This window comes from Lagenorhynchus albirostris, chromosome 1 (assembly GCF_949774975.1).
Source record: "Lagenorhynchus albirostris chromosome 1, mLagAlb1.1, whole genome shotgun sequence".
Lineage (NCBI taxonomy): Eukaryota > Metazoa > Chordata > Mammalia > Artiodactyla > Delphinidae > Lagenorhynchus > Lagenorhynchus albirostris.
Genome location: NC_083095.1, coordinates 138,623,287 through 138,648,335, shown reverse-complemented (window position 1 = coordinate 138,648,335; position 25,049 = coordinate 138,623,287). Strand labels below are relative to the sequence as shown.

General features: G+C 35.9%; 1 protein-coding gene across 5 annotated transcripts in view; it reads left to right on the top strand.

Moving 5' to 3' along the window:
* UBE3A (ubiquitin protein ligase E3A) overlaps window positions 1-25,049 on the top strand; it is a 92,095-nt gene that overhangs the window by 28,129 nt on the left and 38,917 nt on the right. For 2 of the 5 annotated variants that reach the window (XM_060155334.1, XM_060155363.1), the window contains exons 2-5: window positions 99-162; window positions 2,874-2,993; window positions 4,372-4,567; window positions 6,111-6,155. In XM_060155334.1, coding sequence (XP_060011317.1) covers window positions 6,154-6,155 — 2 coding nt within the window. In that variant the 5' untranslated portion in view covers window positions 99-162; window positions 2,874-2,993; window positions 4,372-4,567; window positions 6,111-6,153. Of the gene's footprint in view, window positions 1-98; window positions 163-2,873; window positions 2,994-4,371; window positions 4,581-6,110; window positions 6,156-25,049 lie in introns of all 5 variants that reach the window. The other 3 variants (XM_060155324.1, XM_060155315.1, XM_060155344.1) reach the window with 3 other exon arrangements.

Sequence of the window (25,049 nt, the reverse complement as noted above, 5' to 3'; positions counted from 1 at the left end):
TTGCTTTTATAATAAATTTTAGAAAAAATTTTTTCTATGAAAGTTGTCCATCCAGTTGTCTGTGTAAAAAGAATTGAGTGAGGTGTTTTATATTTTAGGTTAAAAATCTGTAAGAGCCTGATTTTAGAATTCACCAGCTCCTCAGAAGTTTGGCGAAATATGGTATGTTTCCGTTTTATTTTTTGGAATTCAAAATTGCATGTATATCTTAATGCCATGGTTAGAATAATGACAAATGTATTCAGCAGATTTGGGTGTCTGCCATTTTTAAAGCATGTGCTAGGTGCTAAATCACTGTGCTACCAGGTAGACTGTATGAGGAATCCAGGTGGGATTCTGAAGAATTTTAGAAGAGGTTAGTATGCTATGAGAAGTAAAATAATTGCATAAGAAGGTTGAGAGGGTAAGTTTGGCTGTTAGGCTATGAGTTAATAATAGCTTCCATTTGTTGGGCTCTTACTATGTGCCAGACACTGTTGTGAACAATATATATGTTTGTTCATCCTCATGACAGCCCTCTGAAATAGATACTACTGTTATCTTAGTTCTGCATATCAGGATACTTAGGCTTGGAGAGGTTAAGTAACTTGCCCAAGATTTTCCATCTAGTAAGTGACCAAACAGGGACTTGAATCCAGACTGACTCTGGAACCTCTGCTGTGTGGAGCACTGGACCTCATGAAAACGGAGGTCTAGAAGAGAGGACTTGCCTCAGTAATTTTCACAATACACGTAGCTCTTTAATGAATTAATTCATCTCAATTAATTAATCAGTTAAAAGGTATTTTGACTTTCTCATTTTTATGTTTACAGGTTGGAAAGTTAGACTTGCAGCTTTTAAATCCACATACACTATTAGTCTTATGAGGACCCCACAGGAAACACTGTTCATTTCAGGGGCGCCTTACCTCTTTCCCATATGACCTCAGGAATATTCTAGGTTTTTATTAGAAAACATGCAACTATGATAGGAAAATCTGGGGAATTTGAATATATATTTCTATATATATATTAAATATATATTAATATATATATTTAATATATATATTAAAAATCCCAGTTATAGGCATACCTCAGGTATTTCAGGTTTAGTCCTAGACCACCGCAATAAGGCAGATAAAGGTAATCAGGTGAATTTTTTGGCTTTTCAGTGCATATAAAAATTATGTCTACACTATACTACAGTCTATTAAGTGTGCCATAGCATTATGTCTAAAAAAGTAATGTACATACCTTAATTACAAAATACTTTATTGCTAAAATATGCTAACCATCATCTGAGCCTTCAGCGAGTTGTTGTAGTAACATCAAAAGTTACTGATCACAGATCACCATAACAAATATAATAATGATGAAAAAGTTTGAAATATTGCAGGAATTACCGAAATGTGACACAGAGACATGAAGAGAGCAAATGCAGTTGGAAAGATGGCACCAATAGACATGCTTGATGCAGGGCTGCTACAAACCTTCAGTTTGTAAAAAACACAATATCTGTGAAGCACAATAAAATGAAGTATGCCTGTATTGGAGTCCCCTGAAGTTAATGTATTCTTAGGCAAACTCTCACCCTTATCTGAATTTGAAGCCCAAGTTCATAGGCTGCAGAGGTATGGGCTCAAGCATTGATGTTTCATCCCTTCTCTTAGGGTTCTCAGATAACTTGCTATTTTATATAGGGCTCTGGATCCGTGCAGTAAACCACCTTCTGTGGTTGTCTGTTGTCACTTGGAAGGTGTTAACTATCAAGGATCTTTTTTTTTCTTTCCTAATTTTCTCATCTTTCCTCAGTTCACTTTTCAGATTTGGCCGGGATATATAGTTTGGTAGGGAAATCATCAGGGGAAAAACTAGTTGCAGGACATGAGTTCTTGATTCTGGGATATTTTGGATGTGTATCTTTGCCTGAAACTACAGTGTGATTAGGATGCCTGATAAATGTGAACCATGATAATCAGGAATCAGGAAAGTTCAGCTAAGGCCAAGTCAGAGGATCAAAAGATACTAGGTTGAAGGAGGAGGAAATGTTTTCATATTTTGCCATTCTCTCTCATGAAATTGAATATTAGTGGGTTTATGGCTGATGTGGAGAACATGTTTTCATGAAATACCCAAGGAGTGTTGGCTAATGTTAGATTATCCTATTTTAATATGGAATAAGTTGGAATAGACTGTGTGTGTGTGTGTGTGTGTGTGTGTGTGTGTGTGTGTGTGTGTGTGTGTGTGTGTGTGTGTGGGTGTGTGAGTGTGTGTATCTGTGTGGGTGTGGGTGTATAACTGTTCCATTAAGCATTTGACTACCTGGAAAACTGTACTACTATTAGTCCCATTTAAATTATTGTAATGGTGGGGTGTCAATCCATATTTTAAATCTTTGTTCGTATATTTAAATCATGAGACTCTATAGCAAAACTAAATAAAATCACAGAATACTAACTCTGGATAGGCAGTCAGTATATCTGGGTTTTTAATCCTAGTCCTGGCTTCAACGCTAATACTAAAATCTTGGGCAAGTCAATTAATCACTCTAAGGCTGCTTGGTTTTTTCTTTTTCTTCTTTTAAATTCTTTCTATAGTATCTGCTCTGAATAGGTAGAGCCCAAATTATCTTTAGATTTAAGATGCCATTGACCAAAGTGCTTTGTAAACTGTAACATTTCATAAAAGTACAGGAGATTATTATATTTTCTCAAGTGAAGAAATCATTAAGGAAAAAAAAATGCTGGAAAATAGTCCTTAAAAGCATTTCTATAATTACTCTTCTGATGGTTGTTGCATTGGCACCTAATTTGAACCTTTGAAGATTATTTTTGAACAATGAATTGGGTTTATATATTAAAGTGTTCTAACTAAAGATTTGTTTAATTTATTAGAGTTATTAAACCTACGCTCAGATCAAGTTAGCAGCTAGACTGGTGTGACAACCTGTTTTTAATCAGTGACTCAAAGCTGTGATCACCCTGATGTCACCGAATGGCCACAGCTTGTAAAAGGTAATTTTGAATGTTATTTTACAGCCTTTAAAAGGCTGTCATTGTAAAATACGTGCTGTAAAAAAAATGAAGAAAATGTACAGTTGGCAGGAATACTGCCTGCTAAGAATAGTGGACCTAAGAGTTGACCTGTTTCTCCATTTAATCTCCTTCCTAAAATATTTCGTGCCCTTTCCCCAGACCTATCTGTATGAATAAACAGGAAAGTATTTCTAAAAAGTTTCTAGTTTTTAAATAAACATTTTATTATGAACATTAAAAAAAACTATGAAAAAAGTCTTAATATGCCTTTTAAAGTGTGCTTTTTACGTGGTGAGAGTTTTAATAAATCTAGTATACTTGTCTCCTAGAGAGTTACAGTAGAAGGGCTTGGCTTGCAGGCTAGAGAAGCTGGACCTCATAGAAATCTCTTTTCTGATTTGTTATTCTGATGAACTTTAGGTTAACCTAAGTCAATACTTTTTGGGTTTTTTTCTCCTTTGGTTATATGTCCTCAATTTGGTAAAATTAAAATATGTACCAGATCCTTACTTCCAAGAACTTGAGAGTAAAGAATAAAGAGACTCTTCAGGGGCTAAATTGAAGCTTGGAAACTATTGTTAGATCTTAGGTATTTTATAATTTTGAGAGTTTGGATCCTAATTTTAGGATATTCTTTAGTAAATTATTTAGAAAATTAGTAAAATATTTAGAATAAATAATATTCTAATTATTTAGAATATTTAGAATAAAACAGAATACAATAAGCAGAATGACTAGAAATTTATTCAGGCAGGTACTGTTATTGCTCACTGTAAGGTAAAAGGTGCTTCTATTTGTTCAGTGTATATTCACCTTTCTCTGATTAAAAAACAATTTTTGTTTTGAATAAAAAACAATTATGCTAACTCTGTTTAAGAGACCTAGGATAGATCATTTTAAGGTAATAATCTTCAGTCCTTATTCTTTTGTTCTTCTTGTTGACTGAATTGGTTTAAATTACTTAGTTTGACTTAAAGTGGTTTTTGGTAGCTCACGTTAATATATGTTAATGTTAAGTGATCTAGTTTATTTACAGTAATTTCATGACATTTTGGTGCTAATGTTTACATATCCTCTTGTTTAGAGAATAGACTTTGGAAAATAGAATGTAGTTACCATTTGATGTATTTAACCTCTATCCCATTTCAGAATCTCAAAACTTTGCAGCAGTTAAAAATTGTGCTTCTGAGACTTGGATTTGTTTTTCCTCTTGCTTGTATCTTACCTTTTTGCAGTAGTAGTTTAATTTCCCTGTCATTGTGTCCTCAGTTTTTCCCCTCTCTCTCTTTCCCTGTTAATTTTGAAAGTTTTGCCGCCTACATGTATGAAAGCTTCTAATCTGCCTCTCTTCCCTTAGTGCCAGCAGGTTTATTTTTTGTTTTGCAAGCCTGCTCTGCCTCCTTACAGTATGACATCTGATGCTGGAGGGTCGCACTTTCAAAAATGAGTCAGCTGGTACATGGGGTTATCATCACTTTTTAGCTCTTCTGTCTGAGAGATACAAGTTTGGAAGCAATCTTGGGGTACTTACCCACAAGGCTGGTGGAGACCAGGTGTGTCACAAAGGTGATTTGCTTGCTCCCTGGGGGAGAGGGTGGAGTGAAATTTTTGCATTTGTGTCACTGCCAAGTCACTGCCACCTCCAGCATGCCCCAGTTTTTAGTTCTAATATCATTTTGTGCAAAATTGAAAATGTAAATATACTGCAAAGAAGATCTAAAATAAATATTTGAGCTGCTGGATTTTTTTTTTATTTTTTATTTTTATTTTTTGCATTCTTGTCCTTGGACCACTGCAGTGAGGGGTAATTTTGAAAGTCTGATAAAGAAGTGAGTTTTTTAAAATCTAAGAAATATGGAAAACAGATTCTTTTCTTTTCTGGTGGCTCTGATTTTAAGATTCTCTTGTTAAAAGTTGTTTAGAATTTGAAGTCTCAAGTCAGTTATAAATTTACAAATCAAGTCCTTGTAATGTCAGTTTGAAAATTTAGCTTTTGACCTCTAAAAAATATTTTACCTGTTTTGTGAATTAGAAGTGTTAGAAATCAGTATTATGTTGATTCACCTTAATACATTATATATTGACTGATGCTGGTTGTAAAAGTGAATAGAGTAACAGGAATTTATTTTTAACAGCATGATGGGGTAGGCAAAATTGGTTCATGCCCCAAAATGAAAATAAAAGGCTTCTTAGTGTCTTAGAATTTTCAGTATTTCTACTTAAAATAGCAGCAGTATATTAAAAAAAAAAAAAGAAAATAACTGGCAACTATTTATAACTGAAGTCAATTCACAGTTATCCACAGCAAAATTTTAATACCCTAGGATGGTACAATTTTGACAGGTAGTACATCCTGCCCGTGTATTTTCAGGGAAAGCTGCTTTCATTGTTGAAATAAGGTAATCATGGTTAGAATGGTAAAACAGACTTAAGTGTCTCAAAATTCAGAAGGGTATTAGATTGAAATTTGAATTATCTACAGCAGAGGTTGGCAAACTTTTTCTTAAAGGGCTAGGTAATAATTATTTTAGGCTTTGTGAGCCACATGTCTCTGACAGAGTTTCTCAGCTCTGCTTTTGTAATGTAAAAGCAGCCGTAAATAAATGAGCATGATTCTGTGGCAGTACAACTTTACAAAAATAGGCGGCCAACCCAGGCCTTAGTTTGTCATCCCAGGCAGTAGTTTGCTGATCCCTCATCTAAAGTTTGGGACTGTTAATACCAGTGAATACTTTTGATATTGTGGGTAACCAGTACTTGGCTGTAGAAGGTTTCATAGTTGTGGGGTTTTATTATAAATATTTGACTTTGTGAGTAATTATGATTTATTACACTGGTTTGTATGTTGGTATCTAAATATAGTGTTTACAGTTTCCTTTCCTTAAAAAAAAAAAAAGAGAACTGAGTTTTTATTAGTCTAGCCCTTACAATAAATGTGTTGTATGGCAATCTGATTTGATCACTTTTTCACATGTTGAACTTCTAAAACTGTTAACCATTAAATCTTGTTGTCAAATTTGTCTTCCAAAATAAAATGTTTGCCCCTTTTTGAAATATGGAATATTTTGCTTAACTTTACTGAATTGCATTTTACAGATCATCAGGAGAACCTCAGTCTGACGACATTGAAGCTAGCCGAATGTAAGTATAACTTGGTTGAGGCTGTGGTGTCTTTTAAGTTGCTCTAGATTGCTTTAAATGGTATCACATTATTTGAAAATAATTTCCAGTTAGAGTATAATGCTTTAAAAAGTAAATTGGAAGATAGGAATACGCATGTCTAATATTTTCCCTACCAAATAAATACCTCTAAATCTTGGTAACATGCTACTAGATTTCTACTTCTGGATAGATAATTGCATGCCCCTGGATTCTTACATATTTTTGCTCACCTAGCAGTTTTGGGGAAATAGATGGGGAGGAGTTCAGCTTAACAATCATTTATTAAGTGCCTGCTGTGTATAAGATATTGGGTGCTGTTTTGTGGATACAGAGATGCATAAGATTAGTTAAGCTAAATTAACCTACATAAATTTAGTCTAGTCAGTGTGAAAGACCCAGAAGCAAATCATTTCAATCATTGTGGTAGAAGGATACCCAGGATGGAACATGAACATAAAGAAGTACCAGGGTACTCAAGTACCCTGATGCAATAGGGACCTAATCCAGATGGCAGGGAAATAGGGGTGATCAGGGAAGGCTAAGTTAAGTCTTGAAGTGTGACTGGGAGTTAGGTAGCACGTTCTAGGCAGAAGCAGGAGCAGAGTTACAAAGCAGCATAGTGAATGTAGGGAACAGTAGGCAGTTGAGGATTTTTAGATCATAGACTGACTGAAATGTAGGAAATTGAAGGAGGTGAGACTTGAAAGAAAGGACTAGGTGCTTGCATACTATGTAAAGGACCTTGGCCTGTCTCTCATAGGTATTTGGGAGTCAGTAAAGAACTTGCTAAGTAGGGGTAGTAACCTTGTTAGGTGTATATTTTTAATAACTTTGCCAACAGGGAGGCAGGATTGAGGAGAAATCATGTGGTGGTACGTTGACCAGGGCTTCAGTCAATGAGGGCCTAAATAAGGGCAGTGGTATATTAGGAATTCAAGATAAAGTTTTCTGGATGAAAGAAAAATAGAAGGTAAAGTAGGTAAGACTTCAGTGATTAGCTGTGAGAATATAAGAAGTTTAAGATAATATGAGAAGTGATAATTGTTGAAGCAAGGTTTTTAAGATAGTAAGGGTTGGAATGAAGAATATAGGTGTAGGGATTTCTCTTGAATAAGAGCAAAGACCCAGATCTTATGAAACTAGAAGAAGGAGGTAAAAATGGATATGTGATGTTAAATGTATTGGTAGGTAAGAATGGGGAAGTCAAAGTCATTTGTGTCTGAACTGTCAATTTTCTTAGTAAATTAGGTAGCTACACCACTGTGTGCTTCTTGAAAAAGTGGTTGTGGATTAAGCTTGGGACATGCAGACTTAAACAGCAGATTTCTCTACTGAAAATAGTGGAAATCCTTTAAAATGCTGATGTACATTGTGCATCTCCAAGAAGGGACTATAAAATGTATTTCTCAAATTTATGTGTCCATGTAACCGTTAAAAAAATTATTTTGTGGTAAAATGCACATAACAAAATTTACCATCTTTACTATTTTTAAGTATACAATTTAGTGGTATTAAGTACATCCATATTGTCGTGCAGTCATTGCCACCATCATCTGCATAACTCTTTTCATCTTGCAGAACTGAAAATGTACCTGTTAAACAATCACTCCCCATTCACCCTTCTCCCTAGCCCCTGGCAACCACCATTCTACTTTCTGTCTTTATGATTTTAACGACTCTACCTCATTTACTGTGAGCGCCCACAGTATTTGTCTTTTTGTGATTGGCTTATTTTACTTATGTAGCATGATGTCAGGGTTCATCCCTGTTGTAGCATATGTCAGAATTTTCTTCCTTTTTAAGGCTGAATAATCTGTTGTATGTATGTACCGTATTTTGTTTATCCGTTCATCTGTTGATGGACACAGGTTGCTTATGTTTTAGCTATTGTGAATAATGCTGCAATGTACAAATAGCTCTTTGAGACCCTGCTTTTCTTTCTTTGGGTATATACCCAGAAGTGGGATTGCTGGATCATATGGTAGTCCTATTTTTAATTTTCTGAGGAACCTCTGTACTGTTTTCTACAGTGGCTGCTCCAAATTAGCATTCTGACCTAATAATGCACAAAGGTTATAATTTCTCCACATTCTCATCAGCATTTGTAATTATCTGTTTTTTTCATAGTAGCCATCCTAATGGGAGTAAGGTGATATTTCTTGGTAGTTTTGTGACCCTGTAACTTTTTTTTGTAATAAATTTATCTGTCTATCTATTTATGGCTGTGTTGGGTCTTTGTTTGCTGCCTGTGGGCTTTCTCTAGTTGCGGCGATCAGGGGCTACTCTTCGTTGCGGTGCGCGGGCTTTGCATTGCGGTGGCTTCTCTTGTTGCACAGCACGGGCTCTAGGCACGTGGGCTTCAGTAGTTGTGGCATGCGGGCTCAGTAGTTGTGGCTTGTGGGCTCTAGAGGGCAGGCTCAGTAGTTGTGGCACACGGGCTTAGTTGTTCACAGCATGTGGGATCTTCCTGGACCAGGGCTTGAACCCATGTCCCCTGCATTAGCAGGAGGATTCTTAACCACTGCACAACCAGGGAAGTCCTGACTATGTAACTTTTTAAGAAATATTTTCAAGTAGTTCTCATGGAACACGGAGTTTGGTTAGGGGATTTGAGAAGACTGAAAACTTGGAAAGTTACTGGGGGAAATGGGTGAAGAAGTGGACCAGATATTGTTGAGAGTCTCATGCTACTGAGTGGCCAGCTAAGGTTAGCTTACTGCATACTTGCAGTTTAAAGACTTTTCTTTAATAGCTAGACGAAGATGCATGGTATTTCAGGGTTGGCTATTAGAGCATATGGGAAGTGGCATATGTGTAGAGTGTTAACATTGGAGTAGTTGAACTTATATGTCATTGGCGATGGCCACTGTTGGAAAGGTTGTGATGCCAGGTGAAGATGTTGGGTTGGTTACAAAAAGCCTGATGGGTCAAAGAGATAGTTCAGTATAAGTGAAACTCTTACAAAGATAGATGATAATGATCAGAGCCTAAGGTGGTGATTGGCTGAAATTGAGAGGAGGTGAGGGACCCTCAAGTTAAGAAAGTCAAATATTTTGGGGGCTAGAGTGTTGGGATAGATCATGCACACAGACATTGAAGTCACAATGCCAGCAATATAACTCGGGAAAAATAGAGCCTTTAGTATATGGGTATAATTTACCAGGCCAGAGAGGGAAGGAAGAAGGATTTCAGGTAGATAACATGAGTTTCAAAGAATAAGTTGTATTTGTGCTGTGCATTGTTTTGTTTGGGGGAATGGGCATTATTTTTAATATAAGCAATTAGAATAAAAATGGTGCACTTAGGGGTTTGAGTTGTCTATGGAACCCTCACCTAAAAGGATTGCAATGTAAGAAAAGCCTTCGGGGGTAAATCAGGTTTTAGTGAAAGCTAAGAGATTGAGGAACTATTATATAAAGCAGTTGAAGATAGGTGACAGCCTATATCATAAATGTATTTCTAGACATCTTGGTGGAGGAGGTTAGATGGATGAATCAAGAGTAAAGAATGGCAAAGGAAAGATGGAGGCTTGCATTTTGTAGTAAAAACCAAGGATGGCAAGAATGTGAGGTTGATACAGTTTCTCAAATTCCTATACCTGTAGAAATTGTAACCAGGCAGTAGTTTAGTAAGATTTGTTCTACCTTAATCTTGTGGGTCTTGATTTACAAAATAGGTGATGAAGGAATCTTGTTTTTACCTAAGAATTAGCTAGTGTGTTTTATTAATGGCAACATCTTAAATTTATTAAAGCATGATTTTTTTTTAGCACTTTGAGATGCATTTGCATTTGACATCCTTTAGCTAGGGAACACCTTGAGTACATTTAAAATAGTAATTTATATAAAATTAAAGAATATGCCTGTTTTTAGGAATTCCTAGTGTCACCCATTTCCTAGAGTGCAGAAAAACATAGTAAAAGTTTTTAACAGCTGCATGCTAATTTATAGTTTAGCCTAGAAATAGAACTAACACAATAACCCAGATCTTTTTATTCAATTATATATGTATTATATACTTGAATTTTGTTTAAATTTATATATACCATGTAGTAGTCTTTTTGCACATATTAATTTAGACTCTTTAATTTTCTTAATGATTTCAAAGCAGTTTCTAGTAACTTCAGATTTCTTATCTTTGGTAGTTACTCCCCAACCCTATCTCTAACACTTAGGCTATGTTTTCAGGTCTATAACTAATACAGTAAGTGGAACCAAGGGTAAATGTATCAAGTGATTTATGGTTCAGTGTTTGGAAAGCCTATTTTTTCTAAATGTTGGATAATGACCAAGGACCTAGTTCTCAGGCCATCATTATCTGTTCTCTCTAGGTAAGAACTTTAACATATATACTATGACAACTTGCATATTTTCATCTCCAACTCCGACTTACCTTCTGAACTGTAGACATATATATCTAATAATTGGATGCCTGATTCTCACACTTAAGTCCAAAACAAAATAGAGCTTTTGATTTTCATCCTCTCAAATCTGCTTCTCTTGTAATCTTTTTGCCATTTTAATCAGTGGCAACTCTTTTTTTCTTCCAGTTCATCCAAAGTTTTGTTTTGGAAGCATCCTTGTTTTCTCTTTGTCTTACTCACATCAGCAAATCCTATTGACTCCACCTTTAAAATTAATTGATACTTCAACAACTTTTTTTTTTTAAACACCATTTCCACCTCAACCACTCTGATTAAAGCCATCATTTGCCAAAAGAATGAAGTTGTTTCCCAGTAGTCTTGCTGCTTCCATACTTACCCCTTACCAAGGTATTTTCTGTGTAGCAGCCAGAGTGATCTTTTTTAAGATCGAAGTTAAACCATGTTGCTTATACTCAAAACCTTTCAAAGGCTTCCCGTCTCTCTCAGAGTAAAATCAAAGGATCTACAAGGCCCTGTATGAACTTCCTTTCACTTCTGTGACCTTTCCATTTTCTCTTGACCATTTTTGTCTACACTGGCTTTATGCTCTTGCCCTTAATGTTTTGGTGTTCTTAAGATTTGTGCCTGTTTTCTGTGACCCTTCTCTGTGATATCCACATGGCCTCCTTTCTTACTTGCTTTAGAGCTCTTAAATGATACCTTATCAGAGAGGCCTTCCTTGACCAACTTTCTTCAAAGAATGGTCATGCTCTGTCTTCCCTGTGCCCCTTCCTGTGCTGTATTTATCTTCATGGGATTTAATGTCATCTGACTGGTTTCCTATTGATTTCTTTGTTGTCTGGCTCATTTAATACTGTCAGTAGCATGGAAGCCTAATGAGAGTGCCAGGCATACAAGAGGTAGTAAGTATTTATTATGTGAAAGAGTGAAATGACTACATTTATGTAAAATGTTTATTTCTACCTTTTCAATTCCCTTGTAGAAATGTAGGAAGAATATTCTAGGATCAGTTAAATATAAATAAACTGATATATGTACATAGCCTACAGAACTTGGGTAATAACATCTTCTTGAGCACTTACCATACGACAAGCCATAGTGCTCAGTACTGTACATGCATTATATCATGGGAGAAGTAAGCCTTTTATCAGAGTAGACTATGGTGATATAACTTGTGTCCTCTGAAAGAGATTGTAGAGAATTGGTATAGTTTCTTCCTTAAATTTTTGTTAAACCCTTCTGGTAGTGGTGCTTTCTGTTTTGGAAGGTTATTTTTTTTATTTTTTTATTTTTTTTGCTTTACGCGGGCCTCTCACTGTTGTGGCCTCTCCCGTTGTGGAGCACAGGCTCCGGACGCACAGGCTCAGCGGGCATGGCTCACGGGCCCAGCCACTCCGCGGCATGTGGGATCTTCCTGGACCGTGACACGAACCCGCGTCCCCTGCATCGGCAGGCGGACTCTCAACCACTGCGCCACCAGGGAAACCCTGGAAGGTTATTTTTTAATTGATTTAATATCTTTAATAGATATAGGCCTACTCAGGTTGTCTGTTTCTTGTGAGTTTTGACAGACTGTGTCTTTCAAGGAATTGGTCCATTGCATCTAGGTTATCAATTTCGTGGGCATAGAATTGTTCATAGTACTCCTTTATTGTTTTTTTAATGTCCATGTGATTTGTAGCAATGTGCCCTCTTTCATTTCTGATATTAATAATTTGTGTGCCTTCTCTTTTCCTTAATTAGCCTGGTTAGAGGATTACCAGTTTTATTATTGATCTTTTCAAAGAACCAGATTTTGGTTTTTCTCTGTGGATTTCCTTTTTTCAATTTCATTGATTTCTGCTCTAACTTTTATTATTTCTTCTGCTTACTTTGGATTTAATTTGCTCTTTATTCTAGTTTACTAAGGTGGGAGCTTAGATGATTGATTTTTTTTTTAAGGTCTTCTTTCCTAATAAATGCATTTAATGTTATGAGTTCCCTGTAAAGCACTGCTTTCACTGCATCTCACAAATTTTGATGAGTTGTGTTTATTTCAAAATATTTTTTAGTTTCTCTTGTGATTTTTTTCTTTGACTTGTGTTACTTAGAAATGTGTTGTTTAATCTCCACATATTTTGAGATTTTCCAGTTATATTTCTGTTACTGATTTCTAGTTTAATTCCGTTGTAGTCTGAATGTAGACATTGTATGATTTCTGTTCTTTTAAATGTGTTAAGGTGTGTTTTTTGGCCCAGAATGTGGTCTGTCTTGGTGAATGTTCCATGTGAGTTTGAGAAGAATGTGTAATCTGTTGTTGGATGAAGTAGTCCAGAGATGTCGATTATATCCAGTTGATTGATGATGCTATTGAGTCATCTGTGTCCTTAATGATTTTCTGCCTGCTAGATCTGCCCATTCCTGATAGAGAGGTATTGAAGTCTCCAACTATGGTAGTGGATTCATCTGTTTTTCCTTGCAGTTCTATCACTTTTGGCCTCATGTAATTTGATGCTCTGTTGTTAGGGGCATACACATGAAGGATTATAATATCTTCTTGGAGAACTGACCCATTTCGCATTATGTAATGCCCCTTTTTTAACCCTGATAACTACTTTGCTTTGAAATCTGCTCTGGCTGAAATTATTTATTTTATATTATTTTTGGCTGCATTGGGTCTTCGTTGCTGTGCATGGTCTTTTCTCTAGTTGCAGTGAGTGGGGGCTGCTCTTCGTTGCAGTGCACAGGCTTCTCATTGTGGTGGCTTCTCGCTGCAGAGCACAGGCTCTAGGCGCACGGGCTTCAGTAGTTGCAGTACGCGGGCTCAGTAGTTGTGGCTTGCGGGCTCTAGAGCACAAGCTCAGTAGTTGTGGCACACGGGCTTAGTGGCTCCGCAGCATGTGGGATCTTCCCAGACCAGGGATCGAGCCCGTGTCCCCTGCATCGGCAGGTGGATTCTTAACCACTGCGCCACCAGGGAAGCCCTCTGGCTGAAGTTAATATAGCTACTCCTGCTTTCTTTTGATTATTGTTAGCATGGCATATATTTTTTCTATCTTTTTAAATTTATATGTGTCTTTATATTTGAAGTATAGAAAACATATAGTTGGGTCTTATTTTTTGATCCACTCTGACATCTCTTTTAATTGGTGCATTTAGACCGTTAATGTTTAAACTGATTATTGATACAGTTGGTTTAATATCTAACATGTTTGTTACTATTTTCTATTTGTTGCCCTTGTTTTTTGTTCCTATTTTTGTCTTCTATTTCTGCCTTTTGTGGTTTTTACTTGAGCATATTATATGATTCCATTTTCTCTCCTTTGTTAGCATATCAGTTATCCTACATTTTTACTTTATTTAGTGGATGTCATAGAGTTTGCATTTACATCTACTCTTAGTCCACTTTCAAATAATGCTATATCACATTACAGGGAGTGTGAGTACCTTGTAATAACAAAATAACCCTAATTCCTCCCTCCTATTTTTTGTATCATTGCGGTCGTACATTTCACTTGGATAATAGCATACATACACATAAATACATATATAAGCATATATATACAGATATATGAGCATATATGTACACACACATATATGTACACACACATAAGTATTCGTAACCAAATACATGGTGGTATTATTTTGAACAAACTGTTACCTGATAGGTCAGTTAAGATAAAGAAAAATAAAAGGTTTTACTTTACTTTCCACTTATTTCTTTTACAGTGCTCTTCCTTCTTTATGTAAATTTGAGGTTCTGATCCTGTATCATTTTCCTTCTCTCTAGAGAACTTCTTGTAACAAGAAGGCTGGTCTACTGACAACAAATTCCCTGAATTTTTATCTGTCTGAGTCTTTATTTCTTCCTCACATTTAAAGAAGAATTTCACAGGGTACAGAATTCTAAGTTGGTGTTTTTTGTTTTTTGTTTTTTGAGCTACGCAGGCCTCTCACTCTTGTGGCCTCTCCCGTTGCGGAGCACAGGCTCCGGACATGCAGGCTCAGCGGCCATGGCTCACGGGCCTACATGGCCTAACCGCTGCACGGCATGTGGGATCTTCCCAGACCGGGGCACGAACCCACGTCCCCTGCATCGGCAGGCGGACTCTCAACCACTGTGCCACCAGGGGAGCCCTAAGTTGGTTTTTTTTTCTTTCTTTTTTCCCCCTTAATACTCTATATATTTCATTTCACTCTCCTTTCATAGTTTCTGAGGAGAAGTCAGATGTAATTCTTATTTTTGATCTTCTGTAGGTAAGGAGTTTCCCTCCTCTGGCTTCTTTCAGAATTTTTTCTTTACCTTTGATTATCTATAGTCTGAAAATGATATGCCTAAGTGTAGGGTTTTTGGGGGGGCATTTATCCTGCTTGGTGTTTTCTGAGCTTCCTGGATCTGTTGTTTGGTGTCTGATATTAATTTGGGGACATTCTCAGTCATTGTTTCAAGTATTTCTGATGGTCTTTTCTTTTTCTGGTATCCCTTGTATGTGTATGCTACACTTTTTATAGTTGTCCCACAGTCCTTAGATAGTCAGTTTTGTGTTTGTTAGTCTTTGCTCTGTTTGCTTTTCAGTTTTTGGTGATTGTATTGATATATCTTCAAGTTCAGAGAGTCTTTTCTCAGTCTACTGAGAAAAGTTGTTTCCAGTCTACTATTAAGCCCATAAAAGACATTTTTGAATTCTGTTTCAGTGTTTTTGATCTCCAGGTTTGTTTGTTTTAGTTCTTTCTTAGGATATCCATCTCTCTGTTTACATTGTTCATCTGTTCCTACATGCTGTCCACTTTATTCATTAAAACTAGTAAATTATATATTAACTAGCCCTTAGTTGGTTTAAATTTCTGGTGTGTTAATTCCAACATCCCTGCCATTTCTAGTTCTTATGCTTGCTCTGTGGTTGCAAATAGTGTTTTTTGCCTTTTAGTATGCTTTGTAATTTTTTCTTAATAGCTGCACATGATTTCCCAAGTAAAGGAATTGCTATAAATAGGGCTTTAGTAATGTGATAGTGAGATATAAGGGAAAAGGAAGCATTTGATAATATCCCATCAGGGTAGGCTCTGGTAAACTAGTTTGCTTGAGGACAGGCCTTGGTAAGAAGAATAGAGGGCTCTGGTGTGTCTCAAAATGGTTCCTTTTCTCCTATCCCTGCTGGAAGTATGAGAGGATTATCCCCAGTACTTGCTTTGAGAACCTGCTTGAGCTTCTTGGGGTAAGTCTCATAAGAACTGTGGGGGCTCCCCTGTGACTGGGCCCCCCTAGAGTTTTTAACTCTAGACTTACCTATGCTCAGTCTCATGTCCTGTCACAGATTCCTGCTTGTGGATCTCTGCTTCAGTAAAACTGTGTTTGTCTCTTCAGTATTAGGGACAACAGTTTGCAGTTTATGTTCTCCCTCCCTTAGGGATTCAAGAAGAGTTGTGGATTTTTTAGTCTCTTTAGCTTTTTACTTGTTATTGGATTGGAGAAGTGATTTCCTAGCTCCTTACTTGTGGAACCAGAAATCAGAAGTTGAGATATAGCTTGGATGCTGTTTTCAATGTGGAGTGGGAGAAAATATTTCTATACGACTTTCAACTCAAATATACTTACATGTGTATAAAAACATTTATGGATTAAGTAACATCTTGAAATACATTCTGAAGTAAAAGATACAAATCTCTTCAACCAAATAAAGATAGCTCTTCTGTTTTCAGGTTTCTCTCCTATGGGTTCTGATAGCACGTTCTTCTTCAGACTGAGCCTTTGCATATTCTTTTGTGTGCATCTGATATACCTAAGAAACTGGGAGGTATCCTGACATCTGTTTCCCTTTATGGTTAAGTACTAGAAAAAGATAGAGTTAATTGACACTGTTATCTAGACAATATCAGGAGAGAAATTGAAGACTCCTCATTGAGGCTCTGAAATTCACTGGGTTATTTATTAATTTATTAATAAATAAATTACCGGATCATGTGTCTCAGGGAGCTTACCATGTAATTAATAGGCAGTTATTATAAGGTGTACTGAGAGTAGGTACAGGTTACTGTGGGAGCAGCAGTCGTGATCCTGGAAATGATAGCTAAGCTGAATCTTTGAGGATGATTAGTTATAAATGTTGAGATCATAGTATTCTAGGCAGGAAGAAAAACTTTTTTAAGACCTGGAGCCAAGGAAGACAGCAGAACAAATCCTCTGAACTGTTATGCTGGAATACAGAGTTACGAGACGAGAGAAGTGGTGAAAAATGTAGTTGGAATTAGAAAGCTAGAACCATATAGTGAAAGGCCTTGACACTACTGAAAAGTCCCTGGTTTTCTCCTGATAGACATGGGAACTAATGAAAAGTGTTAGGCATAGAAGTGACATGAGTCATAGTCTGTCCACTTTTCTACCACAAAGCATTGTAGAAACCTATATATTCTGTTTTGAGTACAAGGAAACATGCTTCTGGTTCATGGTAGGGATGGATGAATAGATGAACTGCCTCTGACTGAGTCTTCTCAGAAGGCAGAATGAGCAAAATTCTGCTGTTTTGTTGAAGTACTCCAATGAAGCAGTTTTTAGAATCAGTGTGAATTTTGCATTTTATTCATTATATCTTACGTGTCCTTAAAAAAAGTTTAAGAAATGTTAGTGGGAATAGTTTACAATCCTCGCTCTTAGGATAATTTGTGAAGATTAAAGGACATAATTTACAAAAACCACTCACTGTATGTTAATGAATGTTTATCATTATCATTTCAGCTTGTAGCGCTACCTTCTACCCAGGTGTCCATCTTAGAAACCTAGGTATTAGCTGTTTCAACTCATTTGCCCCTACATAGCAGTATGTAGTAGCAGTATCTTTTAAATGTTTCTTGCATCAGTTTCCTCTTCTTTCCTGCTACTTCTTCATTCTTTGCCTGGTCTATAATAGTAGTCATCACTTAACTCGATTGCCTGTCTCCAGTTTTGCCAACTTTGGTCCCAGTTTAGAAAAATGGAATTATCATAAAGGCAGATTTGACTTAGTCACTGACCTGCTTAAAACCCTTTAGTGACTCCTGCTGCAAGTGTTCTTATCTAGTGGTTTATGAATAGTGTGTGAACGTTCTGAAACTTTTTGCCAGATGGAGTATATGTGCATGAATTTTTATGTGGAGAAAGTTATTAGCCTTTGTAAGATTACTCCTCTGCTGGCTAAAATCTGAATTTCTTATCATATCTTATAAAGTCTCCCATAATGTGGCTTCTCCCTGCCTCTTCATATTTTTTGAGTCCTTCTTTGAACTTTTTACTGTTGAACTGCTTCCAGTTGTCATAAGACCATGTTCTTAGGCTCTTCTGCCTTCACTCACTCATTTCCCTCTTATCTGAACCAGTCTTCCCACCCTTTGTGTTGTCAGTTCCTAGTCATCCTTTGTGATTCATCTTGGTCAAATTGCCTCTCTTTATATTGCCATACCTCTTGAGTCCCTATGATGTTAAAATCTTCTGTTTTTTTTCCCCTTTAAACAGTAAGTTCCTTGAAGAAAGAGCCCATATAGAAATAGCCATAGGAGCTGGAATAGTACTAGTTTCTCAAGCAAAGTTTGAACTATACTGAAGGAGACATTTGGAAGTCATCAGGTGTTCCTAAAGCCTTGAAAGATGAAACTGTCCGAAGAGAAATACAAAAGAAAAAGTGTCTAATGGCTGGTCCCTGGGGAGTATAATAAGCATTTCTAGATTAGGAAGGGAAGTATCTGAAGAACAGCCAGAGAGAAAGGAGGAAATCAGGAAATAGTGTCCTGAAAGCCCACAGTCAACAATTTCCAAAAGGCCTACATTTCTCAGCAAGGTTAAGTAAAATAAGGAGTGAAAAGTGGTGACTTGGTGAGAACAGTCTCTACATTACTAGATACAGGGTGCTGTAAGCCTTGACTTTGTTTCCTACACACTGTTACTCGTTTTTTCCACTAATGCTTCTGGACTGTTTCTGTTATTTTCTCAGTATAAGAATCCCTGTTCCTTTGAGGCTGTGCTTTTCTGGCTGTGTCATCTTCTCTCTTCATTATCTAGTTATCTCCCAGGCCTTTCTCAGTCTTTGAAGAACTCATACTTTTGTACTCTGCTGCAGATCCGCTGTCTTTGTTTACATGGGTAACCTCTAACAACATCTCAGTTCCCCACCCATTTTATCTTCAAAAACCTTCACCTCTGCTTCCTGCTCCTTCCCATTCCCATAGGCAGGTAGGTCTGAACTGTTTTACCCCTGAAACCTTTAATTAAAACACCCACCTCTGGTTGCAGACTTTGTGTGCTTTCTTACTTGCTTTCTGTCATCCCATCTGTCCTTCCTTGTCTTTAAGAGATGTCCCTTGGCCCCTCTACTATCTTCCAGCCTCAACCCTCTGGTTCCTGTACTCCTGACATAGACTGTTGAGCCCAGAAGATTGAATAGATTGTATTCCATAGGTTGCCTTTTCACTCTATTGATTGTTTCCTTTGATATTTCTTATTTTTAAGTTTGATATAGTCCCATTTGGCTATTTCTGCTTTCATTGCGTATGCTTTTGGTGTCAAAGAATTCATTACCCAAATCCAGTGTCCTGAAACTATCCCACTTTGTTTTCTTCTAGGAGTTTCATAGTTTCAGGTCATGTATTTAGGTCTTTAATCCATCTTGAATTAACTTATATATTGTATAGTATAAGTTAAGGGTCCAACTTCATTCTTTGCTTGGGGATATTCAGTTTTCTCAGCACCATTTGTTGAAGAGACTGTTCTTTCCCATGTGTACCCATGGCATCTTTGTTGAAGATCATTTGACCGTATGTGTAAGAGTTTATTTCTGTATTCTCTGTTGTATTCCATTGGTATGTATGACTTGTCTTTATACCAGTACCATACTGTAGCTTTGTAAAGATGTTTTGAAATCAGGAATTGTGAGGCCTCTGGCATTGTTTTTCTTTCTCAAGATTAGTTTTGCTATTTGGGGTCCTTTGAGATTCCATATGAATTTTAGGATTTCTTTTTCTGTTTCTGAGAAAATGCCATTGGGATTTCAATAGGGATTGAATTGAATCTGTAGATTGCTTTGGGTAGTGTGGACCTTTTAACAACATTAACTAAGTCTTTGAGTCCATGAACATAGGGTGTCTTTCCATTTGTTTGTGTCTTTAGCTTCTTTCAGAAATTTTTTGTCAGTTTCACTGTAAAAGTCTTTTGCCTCCTTGGTAAGTCTGTTCATAAGTATTTTATTTTTGATGCTGTTGCAAATGGGAATATTTTCTTAATTTCCTTTTCACATTGTTCATTTTTCGTTTATAGAAGCACAACTGATTTTTGCAAGTTGATTTTTGTATCCTGCAACTTTACTGAATTCATTTATTCTAACATTTTTTTGTGTGGGATCTTTATGGTTTCCTGCATATTCATGTCATCTATGAACAAAGATAATTTTGTTTCTTCCTTTCCTATTTGGATGCCTTCATTTGTTTTTCTTGCCTGAATGCTCTGACTAGGATTGCCAGTACTGTGTTGAAAAGAAACGGTGAGAGTGTGCATCCTTCCCTTGTTCCTGATGTTAGAGGAAAGGTTTTCAGTTTTACACCATTGGGTATAATATTGACTGTGGGCTTTGCTTATATGGACTTTATTATGTTGAGGTAATTTCCTTTTGTGTCTAGTTTGACTTTTTGTTATGAAAGGGTGTTTGTCAAATGCTTTTTCTGCATCAGTTGAGATGATCATGTTATTTTTGTCCTTCAGTTTGGTAATTTGGTGTATGACATTGATTGATTTTCATATGATGAAGCATCCTTACATTCCAGGAATAAATCCCACCTGGCAATGGTATATAATCCTTTTCAGGTGTTGTCAAATTCTACTTGCTAGTAATTTATTGATTTTTGCATCCATATTCATCAGGGATATTGGCCTGTATTTTTCTTGTCTCGTAGTTCTGTCTCATTTCAGTATCAGGGTAGTGCTGGCCTCATAGGTAAGTTTGGAAGTGTATGTATCCTTCTCTTCATTTTTTGGGAAGAGTTTGAGAAGTATTGGTGTTAATTCTTCTTTAAATCTTTGGTAGAATTCTCCAGTGAAGCTCTCTTATCCTGGGCTTTTGTAGAAATATATTCATTTTTTTCCTAGGTTATTCAATTTGTTGGTGTATACTTGTTGTTAGTAGTCTCTTATGATTCTTTTTATTTTTGTGGCATCAATTATAATTTATCTTCTTTCATTTCTGATTTTGTTATTTGAGTCATTTCTCTTTTTTCTTGGTCTGGCAAATGATTTGTTGATTTTCTTGAAATTCTCCAAAAACAGCTCTTAATGTCATTGATTATTTTTTCATTTGTCTATGCTCTATTTCATTTCTCTGTAATCTTTGTTTCCTTTCTTCTGAGTTAGTCTGTTTTTCTGGTTCCTTGAGGTCTAAAGTTAGGTTGTTGATTCAAGGTCTTTTTTCTTTTTTAATGTGGCTGTTTACCACTATAAACTTCTCCAGTACTGCTTCTGCTGCATCCCATACATTTTGGTATGTTGTGTTTCATTGTTGTTTGTCTCAAGATATTTTCTGATTTTTCTTCTGATTTCTTCTTTGACTCATTGGTTGTTCAAGACTATGTTGTTTAATTTCCATAAATTTGTGGATATTCAAGTTTTCCTTTTGATTTTGATTTTTAACTTCATTCCATTGTGGTTGGGAAAGATACTTGGTATGATCTCCGTCTTCTTAAATTTTGTTAAGACTCGTGCTCTTTCCTGGAAAATGTTTTATGTGCAACTGAGAAAATGTAGATTCTGCTGTTGTTGTGTTGGAGTGTCATTTATTTGTCTGTTAGGTCCATTTGGTCTATTATGATGTTCAAGTCCTCTGTTTCCCAAGTGATTTTCTGTCTGGTTGATATATCTACTATTGAAAGTGAGGTACTGAAATGTCCTATTGTAATTGTGTTACTGTCTATTTCTCCCTTTGATGCTGTTAATGTTTGCTTAGTATGTTTCAGTGCTCTGCATATATATTTATAATCGTAGTGTGTTTCTGGTGAATTGACCCTTTTATTATTATATAATGTGTCCTTTGTTTCTTGTGACAGTTTTTGACTTTATTTTCTTATATATAAATATTTTCTTTATTTTCTGATCATATGTATCTCTTCCTTCTTTTGGTTATATTTGCATAGGATGTTTCTTCTGTTCTTTCACTTTCTGCTTGTGTATGTCCTTGTATCTAAAGTAACTGTTTTGTAGACAACATATAGTTGAGTCTTTTCTTTTTTAAATCCATTTAGCCAATCTATGTCTTTAGATTGGGAGTTTAATCCATTAACATTTAAAGTAAGTACTGATAGGGAACGACTTACTATTGCCATTTTGTTAATTGTTTTTTTGTATATATTGTAGTTATTTTTTCCCCTCTTTTTCTCTGAGATGCCTTCCTTTGTGTTTTGTTAATTTTTTTTTTTGTAGTGACATGCTTTGATTCCTTCCTTTCTTTTGTGCATCTTCTATAGGTATTTTCTTTGTGGTTACCATGGCAATTACATAAAATCTTACAGTTGCAATGAAGTATTTTAAACTGATAACAATTTCAGTTGTGTACAAAAACTTTACTTCTTTACATCTCTCCCATTTTTGTTAATGACACAAATCACACCTTTTTATATTTCATATCCATTGACATATAGTTGAGTTTTTTAAATGTTTTTATATTTTAACTCTCTACCTGAATTAAAAGTGATTTACTCACCACCATTATAATATTACAGGATTTTGTATTTGTCTATAAATTTACCTTTACCAGAAAGCTTTATACTTTCATATGCTTTTGTGTTGTGTTTTGTGTCCTTTTGTTTCAAGTTGTAGGACTCCCTTTTGCATTTTTTGTAAGGTGGGTTTAGTGGTGGTGAACTATCTCAGGTTTTGTTTATGCTAGGGGGTCTTTATATCTCCTTCATTTTTAAAGTCAGTTTGCCAGATAGTAAATAGTGTTTTAGTTGGAAGGTATTTTTTTCCAGCACTGTGAATATGTCATCCCACTCCTTTCTGATGTGGAAGGTTTCTGCTGAGAAATCTGCTGATAGTCTAGTGGTAGCTTCCTTGTACATGACCAGTATTTTCCGTTTTGTTGCTTTCAAGATTTTTCTTTACCTTTGGCTATGGACAGTTTGATTATAATGCATCTTAGTATGGGCCTCCTTGGGTTCATCCTAGTTGGAGTCCTTTGAGCCTCTTAAAATTAGATACCATTTTTTTCTTCCTCCTATTTGGAAGGTATTTGGCCATTATTTTTTCAAATAAGCTGTCTGCTTCATTCTCTCTTCTCTTGCTGGTATTCCCCTAATGCATATATTAGTCATCTTGATGATGTCCCATAAGTCCCTTAGGCTTTCTTCATTTTTCTTTTTCTTTTCTTTTCTTTTTTTCTTCTGACTCAAGAATTTCAAAGACCCGCCCATCAGGTTCATTGATTCTTTTCTTTTGCTTGATCAAATCTGCCATTACCTCTTGAGAATTTTTCAGTTCATTTATTGTATTCTTCAACTCTAGAATCTTTGGTTCTTTATATATATTTTTTTTGATATTCTCATTTGTTCATGCATCATGATTTCATCTATTTTTCTCTGTGTTCTCTTGTAGTACTGTGAGTTTCTTTAAAGCAATTAGGCTGAATTTTTTGTCATTTAATTCACACAGCTCTGTTTCTTTAGGTCATTTTCTAGAACTTTATTTTGTTCATTTGACTGGGTCATGATTCCCTGTTTTTTTATGTGCCTTATTTTTTTTGTTGTTATTGATGTGGATTTTGCATTTGGAAAACAGCTTCTCTCCCAGTCTTTATGGTCTGGCTTCATAGAGGGGAAGATCACCATCATTCAGCCTAGCTAGAGATTCTTGGTACCTCTAAAACCTTTTAGGGAGTGCATCTTCTCTGGACTTGTGCTTGTAATTTCCCAATTGAAGAGGTTTATTGGTGTTTTTTCAAGAGCTTATAGTATTTTGCCTTCTCTTGTGTCTTTCTGTAGCACTTACGGTTCTCTGAGCAAGCCAGAGAACTGTCTTTTGTTTTCCCTAGGCATCCAGTGTATGCTAGTTCCATCAGTTTTCTGAGTTAGGCAAGACAGAAAATAGTTCTTTGGGCAGCCCCCTTGAGAATGTTGGACATAATTCTTCTCTTTTTTTTTTCTGTTCCCAAGGGTGATGCTGCAAGGTGGGCTTTTCATCACTATTGTGAACTGTGCCAGTTTGAGGAGGGGTTGAGGCAATTGATATGAAACAACTTTTCTTACACATTTCTGGCTGGTTTAGGCTTTGAGCTTGCTTGAGGTACTGCAACTTTCTAATTGGTTTTGGAGGTTTCCTAAAAGGTTTTGGGATCACATATAAGTCAGAGTTTCTGTGGGGGAATCAGTTCTGGTGCTTCTTTTTTCTCCATCCTGCTGTCCTTTCTGGTTGGCTGGTTAGTTTTTTTTTTAATCTTTGTTCAGATAAATGTAGTAATTCTACAGTTCAGTTGATAGGAATGCCCCTATAAGCTCATTTATCACCTATACAAAGCTAACTTTGATGTGTATTGAATCTTTAGTATAAATTCAAAGTTAAGTCTTAAGAATTTTCTCACCCTAACACTGAAAGAACTCTAGGTGTTTCTCAACAATATTTATAAAAGCTATTAAGTTTTTTAATAACTCCAAGGTTTTCTTAGCTCCCTAACCTCCTAGAAAAGATTATTTTATAAGAGTGATCCAGTTATCTAGAATGCAGAATAGTCTGCCAACCAGATCTTTATCACAGAATTTACAGCATATTGCCTGATCCATGGTAGACACTCAAGTGTATAATTAGTCAAGGTACAAGTTTTGTCTTGATTGTCTTTGAATCAGAAATAAAAATCAAAGACCATATTTCATGATCATCACAGAGAATTAGTAGTTGCTCTACACTAATGCCAACGTGTACTTTGTATTCCTTTCCCTTTAGGATCTTAATTGGAGGGAGGTGGATGGATATATTTTTTATTTTGTTTATTCTTCACTCTAAAATGTCACACTGTTTTAAAAAACAAAAAGTTTTTTTAAGGTGAGTAATTTTGTATAAATATTTAGTTGTACAGTTGTGTTTACTGTATAATAAACTCTCTAGGCATTGAGATTATAAGCCTCAATAAAAGAATACTCAGGAGTTATTACAGTAAACATATTTCTAACAGTAAAAAAATACCAATTTAAATAAAAACTTTTTTTTGTGAAAACTGTATCTTATTCTATAGTTAATGGCTTGTTGCTTGGATCATGGTAATAATGAGTTCACAATTGAAATAATCTAATAATTCACTCAAATCCATTGTAATAGACCCAGCCATAAACCTGATCATGGCCGTGTCACAGATGTATTTTTGGTCGGATCTATTTCTGTAAGGCCTAATACTATCTAGGATGACATTGGTCGTTCTTAAAATTTTTTTATGTTAAATAAAACTTTGGGGAAGGGGTGGAGGATTTACAAAGGCAACATCCTAGAAGGAACAAAGATGTTCTACTTTCTTTGAGGC